This window comes from Antedon bifida, chromosome 8 (assembly GCF_963402885.1).
Source record: "Antedon bifida chromosome 8, ecAntBifi1.1, whole genome shotgun sequence".
In the NCBI taxonomy this organism is placed as follows: domain Eukaryota; kingdom Metazoa; phylum Echinodermata; class Crinoidea; order Comatulida; family Antedonidae; genus Antedon; species Antedon bifida.
Window position 1 is genome coordinate 19190757 of NC_136233.1, and position 21156 is coordinate 19211912.

General features: G+C 32.6%; 1 protein-coding gene across 1 annotated transcript; it reads right to left on the reverse strand.

Moving 5' to 3' along the window:
- Positions 1-2585: 2585 nt before the first annotated feature.
- LOC144850293 (protein sel-1 homolog 3-like) lies at positions 2586-17750 on the reverse strand. The gene is made up of 23 exons (XM_078707540.1): positions 17665-17750; positions 16205-16769; positions 14526-14652; positions 13311-13435; positions 12858-12973; positions 12440-12631; positions 11843-11975; positions 11114-11346; positions 10770-10904; positions 10485-10602; positions 10147-10208; positions 9592-9711; positions 8423-8566; positions 8052-8195; positions 7349-7585; positions 6703-6827; positions 6224-6307; positions 6037-6127; positions 5579-5666; positions 5354-5460; positions 4987-5111; positions 4414-4516; positions 2586-4086 (listed from the first exon to the last, which is right to left on the reverse strand). The coding sequence occupies exons 1-23, from the start codon at positions 17710-17712 to the stop codon at positions 3988-3990; spliced, it is 3321 nt and encodes a 1106-aa protein (XP_078563666.1). The 5' UTR covers positions 17713-17750; the 3' UTR covers positions 2586-3987.
- Positions 17751-21156: the final 3406 nt, after the last annotated feature.

Genomic DNA, 21156 nt, shown 5'->3' on the forward strand with positions numbered 1-21156 from the left:
AATTTACTTATTTACGTTTGCCTCACTCCATCCAGGTGTAAATGGGTAAGATCAAACACAATTGCGCTGATTACTTAGCTGCAACATTACGTAGCTGTCCATATGTTTTTGATCCAATGACTGGGGTAACAGTGTGAAGCGCTTAGAAGCTTTGCTCTATGCTTTGAGAAATAAACGCTACATAATATTTTTATATTAAATGGAAAACATATTACTACCATTAGCACTCTGTTTCAGAAATCCTGGATAACCACTGATACTCAAAATTCAAAGGGTTTTCTTTTTTTGGCAGGAAATGCTATAAAAGAATTTACCTCTGCTGATGATGATGATAAATACAATGTAACAAACAGGACAGAGAACACCGCAATCAAATGCTTTTGTTTAAACATATTGTAGAATTATGTCCACTTGAAAAAAGCTGAATATCACCTATTGAAAACACGATAGTTTAAATCAAATAATTAATAAAATAAGTACATTAGAAAACACGTTAAATAATCTAAACACATTGTTGTTATATTAACATTTTATTCTAAAATTGTTTATTAGATGATTTTAAACCAGTCAACTTGCTTAAACTGGTCGTTCAAAATGCAAGAACATTTTTGGTTGAGGGAGAGTTTTTGCAAAAAGAAAAAAACAAATTCTCAAACTCTAAGAGCTTAAAAATATAGAATACTTCACCATCTACATTTTTTAGTTATGAGGCATATATATATTGCAAACACACACACACACATCCACATGCAATTTTAGACAATTTTAATTGCACTCTTAATCATTATAATTTAAAATATATTCACCTGAAGTATGGTTATCAGTAACAAAAACAATTGCTTACTTTGGTACCAGTAATATTGTTACTTAATTTTTTCCAGTACAAACAAGCTATTAGCGACTATATCATTGAAAAGTGACCAAATTTCAAATGTCAGCCCAATTCAGACAAACTTTTCTCGAAACTAATGATTATTAAATTAAGAACAAAAAGTAAAAGGAACTTACTCTTTTCAATGCAATACCTTGCACAGTTCTGTCTATACTACATCAAAATTGCACAGAATAGCGACAGAATTCAAAAACGTCTCTGTTCACACTGTCAGCACAGTTCTGTCTATACTATAACAAAATAGCACAGAATAGCAACAGAATTAAAAAACTACATCAAAATAGCACAGAATAGCGACAGAATCCAAAAACCTCTGTTTCCCCTGTCAGCGCAGTTCTATCTATACTACATAAAAATAGCACAGAATAGCGACAGAATTCAAAAACCTCTCTGTTTCCCCTGTCAGCACAGTTTTGTCTATACTACAACAGAATAGCACAGAATTAAAAAACCCCTCTGCTCACACTGTCAGCGCACAATAACTTCAATGCAATCAATGTCTAATTAACTTGTTAACTAAACTGAAACTCAATCTTAGGTTTTCTAATTCATTCAAAATTGTTGTGTAAATGATATCTTCTTAAATTAAAGTACATACAATGTCATCCTTTTTCAGACCAACAATCGAGTCATTATGCAATGCTAGTAATTCTAAATATAGTCTTAATAATAAAGAGAATTGTCAAAAATGTAATATCGTCGATATATCGGCCATATATTATTAATATTTACTCATTCTCTTTTATTGAAATAAAAATGTTTACCAATTAATTTGTTTCTTACCAAATTACACAATAACCAAGACTTGAATAAGAAACATGGGTCGATCCATTGAGTGGAGAGTTAATAAGAAATTTATGAAGTTCTTCATTGTCCATCCTTAATTGTGCTGTCATTCTAAAATATCATGTTATTATTTGGCATCACGATTGTAATTTTAGATTGTTTTAGATCTAATTTAGTAGGGCAGGAGGCGCCTGAGTCCGGGATGACCGAGACACAACTGGTGCTGACCGGGGTTCAATTAGACCGATCCGTGGTTAGCGACGAAGGCGCATCCCCTTACTTCGGTTTGGGTTTTTTTTGGCATGGTTGGAATTCCCTTTTTTTCGTATTAGTTTATGTACAGCGCTTAGAGGTTTCACAACATTAGGCGCTATATAAATCCAGGATATTATTATTAATTTATTCTTTATATATACAGTACAGTCAACTTTCTAATACCGGATACCTTGGGCTGGTCTAATATGTTTAGTACTTGTATTCCAAATGTGCTTTTAATGGTACAAAGAATATGGGAACTTTCGAACCTCAAGAAAGTCTGTTTTTTTTTTAGTGTTTCCGATTTTCAGAGAATCCTATATTGAGAATACCATACATAATATTGTTGAAAATTGTTAAAATTGTATTTTTATATTTGCTCAGCCCAGGTTAGAACAATCATAAGTTGATTTGAGCCTCCATGGTTAAAAAAGTTGAATTAAATTGATATTATTTTAATATCTTTTTATTTCTACTTATTTTTAGTATATTTTTTGATAATGGATTAGTTTTAGCAAGATTGACAAGGTAAAACACAGTACTTGGGTGTAATATGTTATGCTATAATAGTTAACAAATATTACAAAATACTAAATCGTTTTTTAGTTATGACTTTTATTTATTTCAATGTAAATATATATATATAGGAAGATTTCATCAGAAAAATAGAATTTAAAAATCAAACATATAATACTAATACACTAAATTAATTATTGCTTATACTTATAAGTACTGTGGTAAGTATCGGATAAAACGTTCTTTGAAAAATGTATAGAAAACAAAAAAACACAATTAGGTGAGGATGGAACATAAAACGGTTATTGAAAGAAGTATACAAACGGAGAAACAATTATGAAGGGGACAAACAGCCACACTGACAGGGCCGGGAAGATTGGCTGACAACAAATGCATTAAATTATTAATAATCATTAATGTAATTATTTAAGGGAGGTGTTTATTTTTATGAGTGTAATATGGTAACATGTATAATCAAATTAATCTCCCCTAGATATGAAAAAATACAACACAATTAAAATCAAAAGTAAACAAATTTATCAAACCTTGGTAAATTATAAATCTTGAATTCATTCTACTACAAATTTAAATATGTTGTAATACAGTATTGTTTGAGAAAAAGAAAAGATTTATTTGACCATTTAGTCCAAAAAATGTTCTAAAGTTGGTGTTTATTAGTCGTGTGCAACGCGACTCTACAGCTCACTATGTCGGTCGGTTGGTCAGTAAACACTAATTCAAATTTGAGCATGTGACTGCAACCATGTATATGGCCTTGTTCAAATAAATATGGTAAATGTAATGATAATAATATACACCTAGTGATATACTGGAAATCTATTAATTCATTTATAGACAGTGAAAATTAGGAAACCTGTGAAAATGAGAAAAAAGCACCCAATCAAGATTTGAACCAGAAATATTAAAATCTTATAGAAATAATTAAAATCTGCAGTTAAAAGATTAACATATAGGATATAAACAGAGAGTTGTTTTAGAGCCTTCAAATGGCTCTGGGATAAAAGAGAAAGAAAATGTTTGAAATTTGAATTAATCTAAAAAAAAATTCTATATAAACACATACCACTGTATTGCACATGAAATTTAAACATTAATTACACAAACTGGACATTTAAAATAATTATCTAAACAAATTAATAATAAGTTGCTTTAAATATAATTTTTTTAAATATTAAATATTATTAAAGGTGAAAGTAATTATTATTATAAATGGAAGATATAATGTCTTTGTAATAATTAAAACAACAAAATAAATAAAAAATGTATTTTTAGATACTGACAATTTGAGTTAAAATATGAAGTAATATAATGCACTGGAAGACACAGTTTTAGCCTCAAATATCATTAGATGATAGTTAGAAAAGTTGTCCAATTAATTTATTAATAATGTCCAATGGTCAGTCTCCAAAACTTGTTAGATGATAGTTAGAAGAGTGTCCTTCCAAACATTGGTAAAAAATAAATTACTATCAAAATGTCCAATCGAAATCAAGAACAATGATGACATGATTTTAACATCAAACAGTTTCAACAATTTGCTCACGGTTTTTTAAATGATGTCCGATTGATAGTAAAGTAACCATGAAAACAGCAGTTATGCCCAGTGCACTTGATAACTACAGGAAAAAAAAAGTGTGTTTTTACATTTGTTGTGCGCCACTGGGTAAAGAGTTATTTGAATAGAGTGAGTAATTGCAAACTAATTATCCAAAAATGTGCTGTGCCCATATATGGTAAGGTCAAAGGTTGATTACTAGCTGCATTATGAGAGTATGTTTCCATACGTGTTTGATCCATAAATGGTAATAATTTATGTACAGTGTTTTACAGCATTAGGTGCTTTATGAATCCAGTATATTATTATTATATAACTTTAATATTAGGGCACATCACACTTTTTTTGATAGTCTAGACAGAGCTGAGGGTCGTCAAAAAGGACTTACCTTCATGATGGTTTTGAATCTGTTGTATGTATCTAAAAATTGTATTCTGAGTAAGGCTAGGCCACAAGGTAAGTAAGATTCATCTCGGCCACTATCTCTGCACCTACATTCAGTCAGAAATGGAGAAACATTAAAAATGACACTTATTTGCCATTTGAATATTAGCTCAGCATTGGCAAATTGCACACAATATCTGGGTATGGGTGTCAGAAAGCATTTTAAAGTATGGACAAAAAATCTTTTGGGATTTTAAGGAAAAGATAGCAGTCTGGGCTTTGAAGAAGAGTTACCTATGCCAGAAATGTGTCATTATAATAAGAGACAATGACCTAGCAGCAGTCAAGGCACTTCTTGACCAACTGGTAGTAGAACAAGTCTTCTCGGATAAGAAATTTAACTTGGAGAATCATCGTATATATCTGGCTTGTGTGCACATTAAAGAACCCAGTGCATGTTTCGGAAGAGTAGAGGTCTACCCCAGTACAAGCCAAATATAATAAAATAATCATAACAAAATGCATGGGTTTCCTTTATAATATAGTATAGTAATGTACAGTTAAATAAATGTCTTACCTCTGATACAGATTCACAAGTATACCCGTTTTGTTACCAGATGGAATGTTTATTTTTAAGTTGGTCAAAGTACTTTGGTTAATATTTACACCTTCCTCAACTAGGTAAGCTAAATTGAACAAAGCCTACAGAATGAAAAAAGGCAGCATAGGTTATTGCAAAATGACACTTCACTAAAATTGAATAATCTTTAACCTAAGTTAGGTTTGCGGTACACCATGTATTTTAAAAAGGAAATAAATTATTGTTGAGAATACCTTGGTTGTTATGCTACCATTGTACCGAAAACCTAACAGTGCTTATTCACCATGCAAATCTTTAATTATTGTAATTTTAAACCAGCAAGTATGACCTTAGGCTATCCTACCTGTGGTTCATTTGCGGAGGCTGCTCTGGAATACATCTCCACAGCTGCTGGAATGTCTTGTTGGCCTAAGCACCCATAGTAATGATAATCACCCATCTTGATTTGAGCTTATAATGAAGAGAAATAATACATATATTTAACTAAACTGGAAATTAGAAATTGGTATGCTTAAAAAATAACTAATGTTTTCTTATTTTTTAATGATTATAACATTGCAAAACTCACATTCTGGGTAAGGGTTTTCTCCAATGCTTGATAAATTATAATATTTCCATGTACACTCATTTTTAATAAAACTGCTAGCAAGACCATCCTAAAAAGTGTTAAAATGAAATTAAACTCCATGTTAATCCTGACTAGAGCAAATAGTAAAGACTTTCTGGAAATCAGTTTTGGCCAGTCAGTGTCTCTTAAACAACTGGAGTAAAACTGTGAAATTAGTCTGGAGCCTATACTTGAAAATTTAAATTTGGAAACTCGAGCAAAATCAGAGTTTGCCAGGAAAAGAGTAGAACAAAAAAACTGCACCTTCAAACTAGTTTACTGAAGTTTGTTCAGCGAATCACATAACAGCTTTGTAGGCAAGTGATCCTGCAGATGGATTTAACTGTAGACAGGCACCACAGACTTTACAAGCTTGGTAGTACATACTAGAATTTAGATAAGTGTCAGTTTTTACTTACAAAGTTCTCTTCACATAGGTAAGCCATATTGTATTGAGCTACCTCTAGGCCTGTTTCAGCTGCCATGATGTAGTAAACAAATGCTGCAGACCTGCAAAGAAAATGCATTTATTACCTTAATTCCTATGTCAACTGGAAATCTATATTAAAATTGAGCAGTTTGGAAATGTATCCGATACAGACATACCAATCACCATCAAAATAACCATCAAGACCTTTTCGTAACACAATTCCAAGTTCAGGATTCAAGAAAGCAATGTAGCGTGCCCATCTGTGTATACAAAATTAAATAAATTTTAACAAAATTAAATGAGTAAAAATAAAATTGTAAACATTATTGAAATTTCTTGTAACTAAGATATGATTGAAATTCTGAAGTATCTATGTATGATGTATATGTTGGAAGGACGTTGCAGAAGTCTTCAGTAACAATATAGTCTTTTAATAGCAAAGCAGATTTATCATACAAAATAAGACAAGATTATCTTTGATTTCTTCTCTATGACGTTTGCAAAAACTACATTTTCATTGTTGTACAGAATGTCAACCAATGAAATTCTTTAATTTTACACATACACCCAGATGCATGCATACCGTAAGCAGAGTAATCTCACTTTTCCCTATTGTAACTTTATGATGAAGTTAGTAAAAGCCAGTATTACTTACAGCATAGCATGATAGCTATTTCTCTGCATACTCTCATGGCCTTCATTGAATGTGGTGGCTACTGTGATGGATGACTCAATATGACCAGCTGCTGCTGCTTTTAAATGATATTCAAAACCTTTGGCCTATAGGTGAACAAAGTTTAAACGCTACAGTAACCTCTAATAAGGGGACACCTTAATAAGGAGTGTCCCCTGAATAGTAGTGTTAATAGTTTATCTCAATCAATCAATCAAAGTAACATATATTTCTCTTATAATTTCATAATAAATAAAAATTAACAGTAAATATGATTAAAATAAGAGGGGCAACATTCCAAAAAAGCGAAGCTTGTATAAGGCAGCCCATAAAAACTAAAAAAGAAAACAGGAGAAAACAGGACAACACGGGAACCGGAAACAGGACAAAAACTGTAATGAAGACTTTTAGTTTCAGGGTACTGCTCCCATTACAGTTTGTGTCTCAAAAAGGTTTCTACTGTACATCTATGTAACAAATTAAAGACACAAAAAGATTTCATGCTGGAAGATATAGTAGGGAGCTGGTGAATATCCAAATGCAATGTGGCACAATTCAAGGCCTACTAGGCTTACAAAATATTGAAATATTTGTAGGTTGTAAATTGATATATATCTCAATATCTTACTCTGTCAACAGGGTGATCAGGATACATTCCATGTTGATAAAGAAAGCCAAGGTTGTGCGCTGCATCTTTGTCATTCATAGCATCAGCCATCTCAAAGTATGGGATGGCAATATCAATTTTGCGCTCAATGTTAAGATAATACCAGCCTAGAGCGGTCATAGCGGGTGAGTGCCCCAAGTCAGCTGCCTTCTTCAGTTGTTCAACTCCCTTTTTTCGGTCTTTCTTCACACCTTGTCCCTACAAGAAACAGATGGTAATATAGGTCTACAGAACTTGTTATTCAGTTGAAAATTCATAGAAATTACAATGTCTAAACTCATATTGTTTGAAGGTTTTCAGGGCGAAAAAGTGTGGACGATTGAAGCATGGAGGTATAACATTTTATACCTCCATGATTGAAGCATATTGATCAAATTGTCGAGAAACTCAACATTTTGTTTCAAAATCACATGTGGTGTACTGCAAACTTTTTATCAACATATACATAAACTTTTAAAAATTGTTTTTGATAAATAAAAGAGATAAATATAATATTGATATATTTAACCATGTTTGGTATAAAATTTATTCAATTTATGAAAAACTTTAATTGGACATATATATATATGTTACAACAAAAATATATATTAAAACTGTTGAAAGTATGTGTTAAGCTTAAAGTTTTGTTATCAAAATAATGTTTCAGTTCAAATAACTATCTCACCCGCATGAGCACTATTCCATAGTCATATAGAGCTATTGGATTGTCAGGGTGCTCTAGTGCACCCATTTCATAATAGTGTACAGCAGCCTCCATGTTACGTGGTACACCTTGAGACCCCCAGAATAGCATCCTTGCAACGTTTGACTGGTGGTAGCAGCGTCCAAAGTAAAATTCATTTAGGATCAATTCATTTTAACAAAAATGTAATGTTGCAACAAATAAAAAAACCCTCAAACCAAAATATAAAAAATTAAATCATTCAATGTCTATCAAAGTATAAAATCATTCTGTGTGTGTGGGAGGAAAGGTTATAAGAACGTGTTTGAATTACACGTATATTTAAAAAACAGAAAACAGGCACATAACGTTACCTTTGTTAATATAATACCATAATTAAACTGAGCAGCCGCATTTAGTGGACTATTCTCGGCATGTAACCTATAATATTGAGCAGCCTCGGCTACATCACGCTCAATTCCATGTTGTCCCCAGAACAGAATACGAGCTAGCTCACCCTGAGAGGAGGGAAAAGAAAGGGGAAATTGAGGAAAACTCATGCTGGGAAAGTGGTTCATGCATATTCAAAAGCTTTTGATTTTTGACTCGAAACATGAGCATTATATTATAGGTGTTCAAAACATACAAGAGTCGCAAAGACACATCATTTGCATAATGGAAGAACGCATAATGGAAGAACGCAGCTGGGAGTTTAATTAGGGAGTTTTCGATTCCATGTGTTTCACTCAATAACTCAGCTATCAAGTTAGTCATTCTGTGTTTCTAAGTGTGCGAAGAATGACTATTATTATTATGACTCAATTAACAGCTGTGTAGTCGAGTGGGGCATCATGAAAACAAAGACTGCAGAGAGCAGAGTTTTTAACACAGGAAAAGCTAGATGGACCTAATATTTTGAAAAAGATTTAATAAACAGAAGAAAATAACACCCTAAAATGATTGAATTGGAGCGATTCCATGGGAATTTAAAATCAGTGTTAATGAGGATGCAAAATCAAAAGCTTAACAAAAAATGGATTGACTGGGTTGCATAAATACTCAATAACTAAGGAACATAAAGGTATTAATTTAAATGTTTAACATTAAAATAATCATGATAAAATGTGTACATGCAGAAAGAAAATGGATGCATAAGAGAAGGTGTTCTTTTTAAAATTTTTAAAATAATGTATTGTTTATTGCAGTAAAATAACCCAATGGGTAAAACAAAAGAAATGAATAAAACATTCATAAAAGTAGTAAAACCATCATAAAAAAAAACAAAACAGTTATAAAAACATTTCACTATCTTAATTGTTAAAGTTATCAATTATTATTGTTAAAGTTATCAATTATTGTTATTAAAATTATTATCATTTAGTGGGCTATCAATATGCGACCACCAACAATCAACCTAGGCCATGTCAATTGATGTAGGACACATGTCGCAGTATCTTTGCATGTGCATAATGAATTGACATGATATAGTTTGAAAGCTCCTTAATAATGACATGCGTACACCGAGCTATACCAATCCCAATACCTGAGCATCTGCCATACCATGCTTTGCCTGGTACTTAAGCCATAAGAAATAATCACCCTTCTCGCCTGACTGTGTCTTTAGAGCTGCAGTGTCCGTCAACCTTATATGCTCTGTATAAATCTAGAGAGTTGTGAAGCGAAGAATGTTAATGATATTAGGTTTAGGTTAATATTGTTGTGTTGCTTAAGTATAGAATCAATTGAAAAAAGGGGTCGATCAACGAAAACACCTTAATTTTTATTTTAAACCTAATAAACAGGGAATTCTAAAGCTCTGTCTACACTATCAAACTGTATGTGACAACAAAATGTGATGTGCCCATATATGGATTTATTTGGGCACATCACACATTTTTGTCAAACTAGTTTGATAGTGTAGACAGAGCTTTAGGGTTGACAGAAAGAGTAGTTGGTATAGTGAGAAAAAGATTTTATCATTTAGAATATCAGGAAGAAAACATACAATATCTCTGGTATCAAAGGATTTGGGACTAGTTAAATTAAATTGGGCCGATAAGTCGATAAATGTTTAAATAAAAAAATATATAAAACTCACCGAACCAGAATCATGCTTTTCCCGATCTGCACTAGTTTCCTTGGCAACCAATTTATAATAATCTATAGGTTATTTTGAAAAAAAGGCCAATTTCATTAACAGCTTCTCTACTTTTTAATTTACATTTTGTTTTATCTATTGTTAAAAATTTAGGTAAATAGTGGGTAAAGAAGTCTAAAGTTAAGACAATCAATCTCCGTGACGGCGGAGAAAATTTATACAGAAATTCAGTTTGCTTCTGTTTAATCCCGTCACAGGTTTTTGTTATGTTTTGTTTCTGTCTTGACGAAAAATAAATGAAATGAAAAAAAAATGAATGTTGTAATATTTCCACTTACAGAATGCATAATCATAGTCTAGCGGTAATCCATGCTGCCCAAGGGAATGCTGGGAACCCAGAGCCATTGCTGAAAGTCGACCTTTGCCCTGTGCACCAGCAAGTTCAAGGATCAATGACTGAAAAATAACCACATAAAATATATTATTAGGAGAAAGAATACAACTAAACAATTATTATTTTAATATTTATCCCATAACTGTCAAATTAATAAATACAAAAAAAGTCTGAACAGACATAATGCTGAATGCTTCTGCGGGCACAGTAATGTTTATTTTGTAATCACCTTAGTTACATCAACTCTTGCTCCAAGTCCTTCAGAGTACATAATAGCCACCATATGAGTTGCTCTATGGTATCCATAGCAACTGGCCTGTTCCAATGGATGGACCATCACAGAGATATCTCTCAAGTGTACTGTCTGTAAAAGATAAGAATAATGGCATGATTGATTATTAAGTTTGATATCCTACAAAACGATAAAGTTAGATTAAGTGACTATCTAGATCAGGTTGATTTCCACTGAAGTCTAAACTGCATTATTTATAATGGTATCTGAAGTATTTCTAGGCTCTTTTTAATTGGTGGCTGACAGAAGTCTTGTATTTAGAAAAGTCCCATTAAACTTACCAGTACTTTTGTAGCCTGCTCAAACAATTTTCTTCCAATTTCTGTTTTGTCATACAGCAAGTCATAGTCACATGTTCGCTGGTCTATTTGATCACATGGCTTGTCCAAAACAAAACGCTTCAGAATTCCACTAACAATCTTGTATTTGGGATTTGGCTTGTACGCCCAAACTTTACAATATGGCTGAACTGGCTCTTTTATACTTAAACTGTATTCATAGCGATGTGAAGATTCTATAATAATAATAATGTGCAAATACAATTTACAGTGTAGAACCAAACAGATACATACATACGTGATAACCAGCAATGGTGTTTGTACGTCAAAGATACAGAATAATTAAAGGTTTAGGTGGTGGCGCTTGGCAGAGAAAGAATTGGAACCAGGTTGTTTTGATACCTATTGATATTAGTTTCATTCAACACAAAAAAAGATACCTGCCCACACTAGGTAGCAACCTGACAGTACATGACAAACATAAAAATGCTCTACAGAAACAAGTCTCATAAACTTTGTGAGTGGTGTTGTACAGAAATTCTTTTCAATATCTGCAGTAAATGATTGAATAGTTTGCCATATCATATAGTAAATGCATCCTCTATCAATAATTTAACTGGAAAACCCACAACCTAAAGTTTGAGCCATATAACCAAGATGTTCAAAGAGGGACTCACAAACCTTAAAAGGTTTATAGTCTAAAGGTCAAGGTAAATCAAGGTAAAAACTCACTCTGTTTAATGTAATACTGCATCATGTGTTGATAATTACTGACTAAAGAGTTCATCTTCTTTTTGAATCGTTGACATTTTTCAACTTGTACCTGGATGCCATTCATCAGCTCATCCTCTTCTACAAACTTAATCTATAATCAATTTCAATACAATGTTTTATGATCATTTCAACATGTATAGTCATTTATAATCATGTATGCCTAGTATATGGTAAATTTATTCTTAATCAATAATGATCTATTTGACAAAAATGCCAGCAACCTTTTTTCACACCCAAAAAAGTACATTAGAACCTCTATAAACGAGGACACTTTTATTGTACAAACCAAGTGTCTCTTAATATGGATGTTCCCTGAATAGGGATTGGCCATAGTGATAAAACATAAAATTGTGCCTCTACTTTACAGTTATTTTTATGCACAAAAGAGTCAAATTCATGTTCTACCACAGTGATACTTGCACTGTAGGCTACCACAGTGATACTTGTACTGTAGGCTACAGTACTGCTTTTTCACTTCAAATTGCCATTCACATAGGATACACATTAACTCTTTAAGGGCAATATTAATTTTACTTAAAATAAACATAATAATACTTTTTCAGCTTCTAATGCTCTCAATCGCCAAAGCTTTACATGTGCTGCGTAACCCTCGAATGAGACGACCGGTTTGCTGCCCCCAATGTGGATGAATGCATCTTGATCATCATATAGTAACCTTCTTGGAAATGATGCACTTGATTTTGAAACATTTTCAAAATTCTGACCATAGTTAAACGTCAGTGACCACTAAAATAAAAGAATAATTGTGAGTTTGTGTTAGTTTGTATGGAAGGCAGTATCAAAACAGTCTATGAAATAGTATACTAGGCTACAACAACGACATTCATGGTAAAGTGAAAACACATGTATTTTTTAATTTATTTAATTATGTTGTACATTTGTATTTTATTTTGGCATACCAAACTTCTGTAACTTTCAAAATTTTGTAATAGTATTCAATTAAAAAACAAACCTTTCTTTTGTCCTGTACATAAACAATTCTAACCCATTGACCAACTGGTATCTTTGCTATCGTCAACATGCTGTGAGCTTGACCATTTTCCATAACTCCTTGAACATGAACCTGGCCTGCAAGCAACAAACATTGAGATACATTGACAATAATAACACACACAAGCATTGGCGTAATGCAGGGGGAAAAGGCCCTTGGTTTAGCACTCCTACGGGGCCTTCCGAAGGAGCTTCTTAGGGACTGCTCACGTTGGGGCTTCTTAACTCTTGAGCGCCTGGGTTAACAAGAAATTGCTTATAGCACTGCTGTGAAGTCGGTGACAGAGTTTATAGTATAAAAATACTATAATACAGTACTATATAAAGTGGTATAAACATACATAATGATAATAATGGAAGGATACTATAAATCAGTTTAAACATGGTGCTGGATATTAAGATAACAAAACAATACCTTCACTGTTGACAAAGATTAAGGGTGTGACGTAGGCATTTGTGTAGTGCGTCTTTCTGTGCATGATGCTGCAGAGGCTGTGTTTACAATGATTCAGCATGTATATGTACATGACGAATGTAAATCTAATAAAAATACAAAGATACAAGTTTCCTTCTGCAGTAGAAATTATCAAATCATAGCATTATACTACTCATTATATTTTTCCATAAATAAAAAAGAAAAGAAAAAAAGATGCTGAATATCTTGCAATTACGTAGAAAAATTAGTCTGATTCCGCTTTGTACGTAAAGGAGTTTCAGAAAATTACTGGCACCACATATCTTGATACATAATTGAATTTATGAATTACTGTATGCCAAAAATTAAGTGTCTCCAATTTAAATCCACTTAATTTAAGTTTATTTATCAAACTGAAAACATAAAGTAGTTACAGTCTTGTTCTAATTCTGAACACAAGTGTGTTGATTAATATTATCACAAGTAGATATAATTTTGCAGATAAATAATTTGTTAATGTGTAGGATATAGGGAGTCTCACCTTGTAAAAATGAAATATCTGTTGACTTTAGCATACTCTATGGTTTGGCATCGTTTAAACCATAGAGTATGCTACAATGTTAATATATCCTAGGCGTTATTTAAAATAGTGTGGTATATGCCACATACGCATTGTAGACAATTTGTGCATGTAGTTAAATCAAAAGTGGAATCGTAGTAGAGCTTAATGGTAAATTTCAAAACAATTGGGAGAAATTACACCTTTAGCGGGCAACAGGAAATCACTCAAACTATCTGGCTAAAAGTGAGTAGCAAACGTTGATGCAAAATTACAAACCAAAGCTTTACTTTCCTTTCAGACTATACTGTAGAAAATTCAGGAAGCAATCACAAGATATAACCATACTGATTGATCTTCTATCATGTGCAAATATTCGCTACACGTGTACAAGGTGTTGTTGTTGTTCTTTATGAACTCACAACTTACAAATTAATTACATTGCATTAAAGCTCTGTCTACACTATCAAACTTTATGTGCCAAAAAAAAGCACTACTATATTTGGTATCACACTATTTTTTGTTAAACTAGTTTGATAGTGCAGACAGAGCTTAACACTGTCACCTCCTCCCTTTTAAAATATAGTTAAAAATCTTTCCAGTAAACTCTGAAAGCCCATTACCATAAACTTTCTTCGTTTAATCATATATTTTACCTTGGATTTTTTCTTGAAGACTGAACTTGGTGACGAAGAATGCGATCAGAAAACGAAGGAACATCTTTACTTATACCAGCAAACAATCCAGTCAGAGCCAAAGGAAATTGTACCAGGTCTACTATTTCTAAAATAATGAAAGTACAGGGTTCAAGAGATATAAATGCATATAATGAAAATACATGCAAGAAAAATTCATACATTCATAATGGTATATTTATTATAAAAATAATCTTCACAGTAAAACTGAATTGCAATTGATTTTTACATAAAATGATAACATTTGAAATATATAAAAATATAAATCTAAAACACATAAAAAAGGAGGTGGGGGTAGGGGAGGGGAGCAAAGCCCAAAACAACAGAAAAGAAATAAAAAGCAAGGCAGGTCTGACACACAAGGGAAATGGATAACAGTGAAACAGTTAGAAATGTATGTTTAAAGATGTAAAGGTTTCCACCAAAAACATGAAAAATGAAGTTTAATAAAATCAGACTTTGAATAGGCCATTTTGTAATTTTAACAAAGTTAATCACTTTCATAGAAAAAAAAAACCGAAAAAATAATGTTTCACTTATAAAATGACAAAATAAACGGTTAAATTCAACCAAAAAACCATTGGCTGGCAGTAAATTTTTTTTTTTAATTTTTTCAGGTAAATATTTTTTTTGGTTAAACTATTATGTGACATTAAAATATATTTAACCAAAAAAACCCATTTTTTTTCAGGGAACAATATATCTTTAATTCAGGAGGGTTGGTTAATTATTGATTTGTACACATTTTATAGTCAGTTTGAGATGAAAAAAAGCATTTTGTTCTGGTACTATTTCATATTCATGCAACAGATGTCATATGCAGCTTAGGAATATTGATTTTTGTACACTATTCAATTGTACAGACAAATATGCTCATAAATTTAAATAATTGCTAATTCAATTCTTGATGAATGTTCAATTTTGTTCAGATACTAATAAACTTTAATTGTTTTCATTATGTTGTAAAGATAGAACTGTATCATTTAGTATGTGCATATTAATCATTTTCAGATCTAACAATAAATTGATAAAATCCTAAAGCTCTGTCTACACTATCAAAACTAGTGATATGCTCAAATATGGTAGTGATATGACATCATCATGTCCATAACAGTACTGTACATGGGCACATTACATAAAGTTTGATACTGTAGACAGAGGTTTATTCTAAAATGAGAAAACTTTTCATTTAAAGTTATCATAACGCACTGGGTTCTTTAAAGTACACATAAGCCATATGAGACTTCAATTTTGAAAGTGGTTATCCAAGAAGACGTGTTCATCCACCAGAATCAAATCAATTTCTTTATTCATCTCTTAAAACAACAAAAAGGAGTAAAATTGTAAAGAAGATGAAAGAAACCCCAAGGAGCTTGTGATAGAAGGCCCACTAAAAACTAGTTACATTAAGATAATAAATATATACAAAAAAATGTATAGAAGAATAGATAAATAAGCCCTTGTTTTATAAAATTACACAATGTGTTTAAAACAATGGAAAAAATAAAAAGGGGTAGTTGATTAATTGCAACAGAAAATGTTTACACATTTACTTATCTAAATTTGTTGCAGAAAAATATAAATTATGAAATACACCAAAATTGGAAACCATGCTTTAGTGCTACAGCAACATTACTTACCAGGTTCTACCTTACACTCTTCTAACAAATATTTATCATTTAAATATTTCACCAGCATCCGAGATAACCATGGTAAACAAACTGATGTGATTTGATACACACTCCGCCTGGGTCTTGAATAAGGTGAGCGTGTTGTTATTGGGTACGTAACTCTCGCACTGGAACGATAGTAATTCCCAGATATACGTCGTTGGTCCTTTTTACTCAAAAGCCAACCACGTAATTGAACGTTATAAATATTGTGAGATTTTTTCAAAAGGTAGTCTCGTCTATATAGCACACTGTCTGCTGTCGATAACTTTAGAAGTCTTCTTCTGGCTCTGTCGAACTTACGATTACACGGAAAATGTTTGCGATAAATTGTGGTTTCTGTTTGATAGTCAGTGGTAGCGACAAGTTCGATACCGACTGTAGAATCTTTTGAACATCTGTATTCCACCTCGATCCATGTCTCTGGTGTTAGAAATTCAGGTGGTTGCAAAACCTTTACAAAATTGTGCTTTAATCTATCAGTGTCAACAAGCACAGTTAAAGTGTCATCATTTTCAAGTATATTACTGTTACTCTGAATGAAACAAAAAATTAGCTATTCAATCTTTAATTCTCAATATAGTATAAAGGTGTCTTTACAATAATTGGAATGTTCAAGAGTGTACTTACAGTAGGTCTAAAGCATTATCAAACTTTATGTCACAAAAAAATGTGATGTGCCCATATATGGACACGATCATATCACTACCATATTTGGGCACATCACCCACTTTTTGTCAAATCAGGGCATATTTATCAACCTTGGTTCCCTCATAGACGTAGATGCAACGTAAGCGAATTGATAAATGACAATTCATCAATAAAGTCAGTTAAGATTGTTGGTTAAATCACTTGCGCTGTGCTTACATTTTTGCGCTGTGTCCTAGTTGGAATGAAGTGAAGGGTTGACAGTAACGTCATGAACATTGAAAAGTTTCATTATTTAAAATTCTATTGTAATTTTGTATCAAAATACTACTAGGCCTATATAGTATACAATTTAGAAAACGTTTGATTCGGGTACAAACTGCGCATAACATTATGCCTATGATGGGTGCCACATACGTACATCTAGACCTAGGCTAGACTATGTTTATTGTTAATAATAAATAGGTCAGACTGAATCACTCCTGGATCCCTCAAGCTAGAGCTAGGGCCTACCCTGACTGGCATTTTTGCACACCGCAGCCGTGCATGACCATTTAACACTAAATTATGCCAGATATAAGTTTTAAGGCCAAGCAAGTACTAACTAGTACTACTACTACTAGCCTAGCTAGGCCTATATATATAGTACTAGGCCTAGGCTAGGCCTACTGTAGGCTAGGCCTACTACTGGTGTGGTAGGTAGGAAGCAAATGCAATCCTGTCTTTGTGTGGTAGGTGCCTCATTCTACAAGATATTTACAAACTATTGCAGTCATACATACCAAACCCAAAGTTAATAAAAATAAACTAAACAAAATCAAAGAAATCATCCCGCAATGGCTGTCTCATATACTGCTGTAGTACTTAATTACACATCATCAATTTCCCACATTTCACAAAACAAAACAACACGTAACCACGCTTCACTGCATTTAATTACACGCCTCACTTCACAGTATGCAGTGAAGCGTATCATATTATCACTGATTGGTTCATCTCTTCTTCTGTTTTAGGTTCGACAAACACTTTTATTTTTTAGTTAAAATTAATGTTTTATTGAACCCATTGAATGTTTTAAAATAGAATTAAAATGTTGGATGATCTTTCATAATTTTCATCTAAATTGTAGTAAACTGTGTTTGTGTATACATAAGATAAAAGAGATGCAAAACAAAAACAAACATATCACGTAACCACGCGTCACTACATTTTATTACATGCTTCACTGCTCTGTGCAGTGAAGCGTACAATCACTGATGGCGCTACTAAACTCTTCTTAATAATAAAAAGTTTCTGTATGTCCGTCTTTTCACTTCTGGCCCTCGAAATAATATGGGTCACTAAATAGGATCGAATGTGTTTATTAATGGATGTTCTACAATTTGTATTGTCTAATGGTAGAATGTCTGTACATCAAATACAAGATTTCGGGTTCGAATCTTGTCGGCTTGTACTCATTTTCAGATTTCCTCATCTTAACCGTTTAAAATCAATTAATTTTATTTATAAAACAAACACTACATAAATTTACTTTAGTTTTTAACTTTGGTAACTTTGTGCGGACACTGCTGCTTAGGAAATCGACTAATTAGGCTTACAGTTACAACACTTGACAGATTAGACATTTTGTGTAATAGGCCTAATGTAACTTTCTATATGTTATCAAAAGTTTTTCAAATCGTTAATTTGTTAACACTTGAACCGTTTGAAAAAAGATCTTGTACGTTTTGTTTCTTTATTCATTTCCTTCCGGCATTTCAAGACTTCCGAACCCTCTAATTCTTAAAATACATTTCAGGTTCATGGAAGGGAAAATTGAACTCGTTGAATCACTGTTGGCTCTAAATTAACTATATTGACTTCACCTGCTTCTCCATCTGCCACGTGATGCAGCGTACCATTATCCAGCCGATCAAAGACCACCACCGAGTATATGCCAGAATCGAGCTCTCCAGTATCACGTATCTCCAACATTTCCCAGTGGAGTCCAGTTTCAATAGTTTCGGTAGAGGTAGATACACGTCCCCGGTATCGGTCAATGATGGTTTCTCCACCTAGCATTATCAGTTCACCGTTATGAAGCCAACCAATCGCATGATTTTCATTTAAACCGTGTATGTTAACTGAACAGGTTATTATTGAACCAATGAACACACATATTGGCAAAAGTTGGGATGTAATCATCATTTTGTTACCTGTGAAAGACAATAATTAATAGTATATAATTATAGCAAATTCATAGGTCTATTCAATTGAGAGAAATCGAACTAAACATGAGAGTAGGCACTCCCCACTCCCCCACTGTAAGTAATAGCCACAGTCGCCTGCAGAAACTCATCGACTAAGTACCTTTTTGACTCGTAAAGTTTTGTATCTATATCTTTTCCAGAGGGTTACTTTTACAGTATTATTTTCTAGGTATACTTGTTTAACCTATTCATCCCAATTCCGTTTTACCTATAACAGCATAAATCATGAATTCAAACACGATTATTGATTTACAATGTTTCTGAAACGGACAAAAGAAACAGACAACCTTCTATACATAATTAAATCTACGACAAATTCTAAGCAAAATAAATGACAACTCACCTTAGATTGCGAATATGTTTATTCTATGGATATGCCTACTGATGCTGATTTGATTTTAAAGAACATTGAGAGGCATACATTATATATTTGCAAGACTCGTGGATTTTCCAGATTATTCACGAATCTCTAAAATAGTTTCATGGTTATTATATATAATATATAATATATTAATATAACTTAACATACGTCGTTGGTGGTTATGTTAGCAGGAAATTATCAACACAAACTAACCAGATCACGGATGTGTAAAAGTCTCTTACCGGACTTGTACAGTAATAAAATTTGGGTCGTGTCTCATCGAAAACCAGACCATTCCTGCTACCTTTGGTGTGGAAAAACCGGCTGAGGCTTACGATCAGTCAAAATTACAGTTTTTGGTTCAAATTAATACATTTTTTGCCTTTTCTTTATTTTATTACACAACAAGCAGGAAAAATTAATACATAATTCAATTTATTTCCATTTAAATTTAACATATTAGAATAATGCTGCATCACCTGAATTAAAAGACGATTACGATATACATATCAATCATTATACAGTTATTAATCCGGGTTAGAAAGTGACATTCAGCATATCAATACTGCACACATGTGCGATTTTAGTAAGAGGTCTAATAGAAACACAATTACTTTACCATGGAAAATAATTATTAATTATGTTAAAACTGAAGCGTGTATGCATAAACAAGAACTTGGTGTCCTGTTGTTAGCTTCATGTATGAATTTGGTGCTATCAATCTATTAATTTTTTTCCATAGACCATTTTCTATTCTGTTGCATGAGTATCTGATCTCCCGCAAACAAAGCATTAATGGTCCAGTGCAACCAAATCGATACCGAACTAGACATGCACATGCGCATCCGGTGTGAGGGACGAACCCTGTATAATGAAAAACCATGATAAAAAAATGATAAAAAAACATTTGCATACCACCATCACAAAAGTAGCAATCATGAGACTAAGATAATCAACTTTTAAATTAATTTTTATTTGTAAATGAATCTGATTAAGATACATATTTACAACGAATCAACTACGTTGTCCTTGTAAGTCTTTTCGTTCCTTAATTTTAAAATGTAGGCCTAATTTTACTACCAAATTTCTATGATAGGCCTAAATATAAATAAATCGTTAATTTGTTATTCCTTGAACCGTTTGTAAAAAAAAACCCCAATCTGTTTGTTTTCTACCATTTTCTACTTTATTTTTTAACTTTAATTAACTTAACTTTTTTTTTGTTTTTCTTTTGTTTTTTGTTCTTTTTCTTTGATTTCTTTTTGTTTCCTTTCCTTCCTTTTTTATAATGTGAAATTCCAGGTTTATTTGGTTTTATGGCAGAAAAATAATCAATACGGACACACTCGGTTTCGTGGGTAGGCCTATTTATTACTTCAAGAAAACCTGCTTCTCCTTGTGCCACCTGATGCAGTGTGCCATTATCCAAACGATCAAAGACGACCACTGAGTATATGCCAGAATCGAGCTCTCCAGTATCACGTATCTCTAACATTTCCCAGTGTTGTCCAGTTTCAACAGCTTCGGTAGAAGTAGGCCTAGTTACACGTCCTCTGTATCGGTCAAGGATGCTTTCTCCACCTAGTATTATCTGAGCATCGTTATGAAGCCAACCAATCACATGGTTATCATTTAAACCGTATATTTGCACAGAACAGGTTATC

Coding starts and splice junctions, on each gene's coding strand:
- LOC144850293 (XM_078707540.1), bottom strand. CDS start 17,712: ATGATTTCTTTGATTTTGTTTAGTTTATTTTTATTAACTTTGGGTTTG. Junction 12,974..13,310: donor AATCTTTGTCAACAGTGAAG/GTATTGTTTTGT, acceptor TGTTGCTTGCAG/GCCAGGTTCATGTTCAAGGA. Junction 10,905..11,113: donor AGCAGGCTACAAAAGTACTG/GTAAGTTTAATG, acceptor TATCTTTTACAG/ACAGTACACTTGAGAGATAT.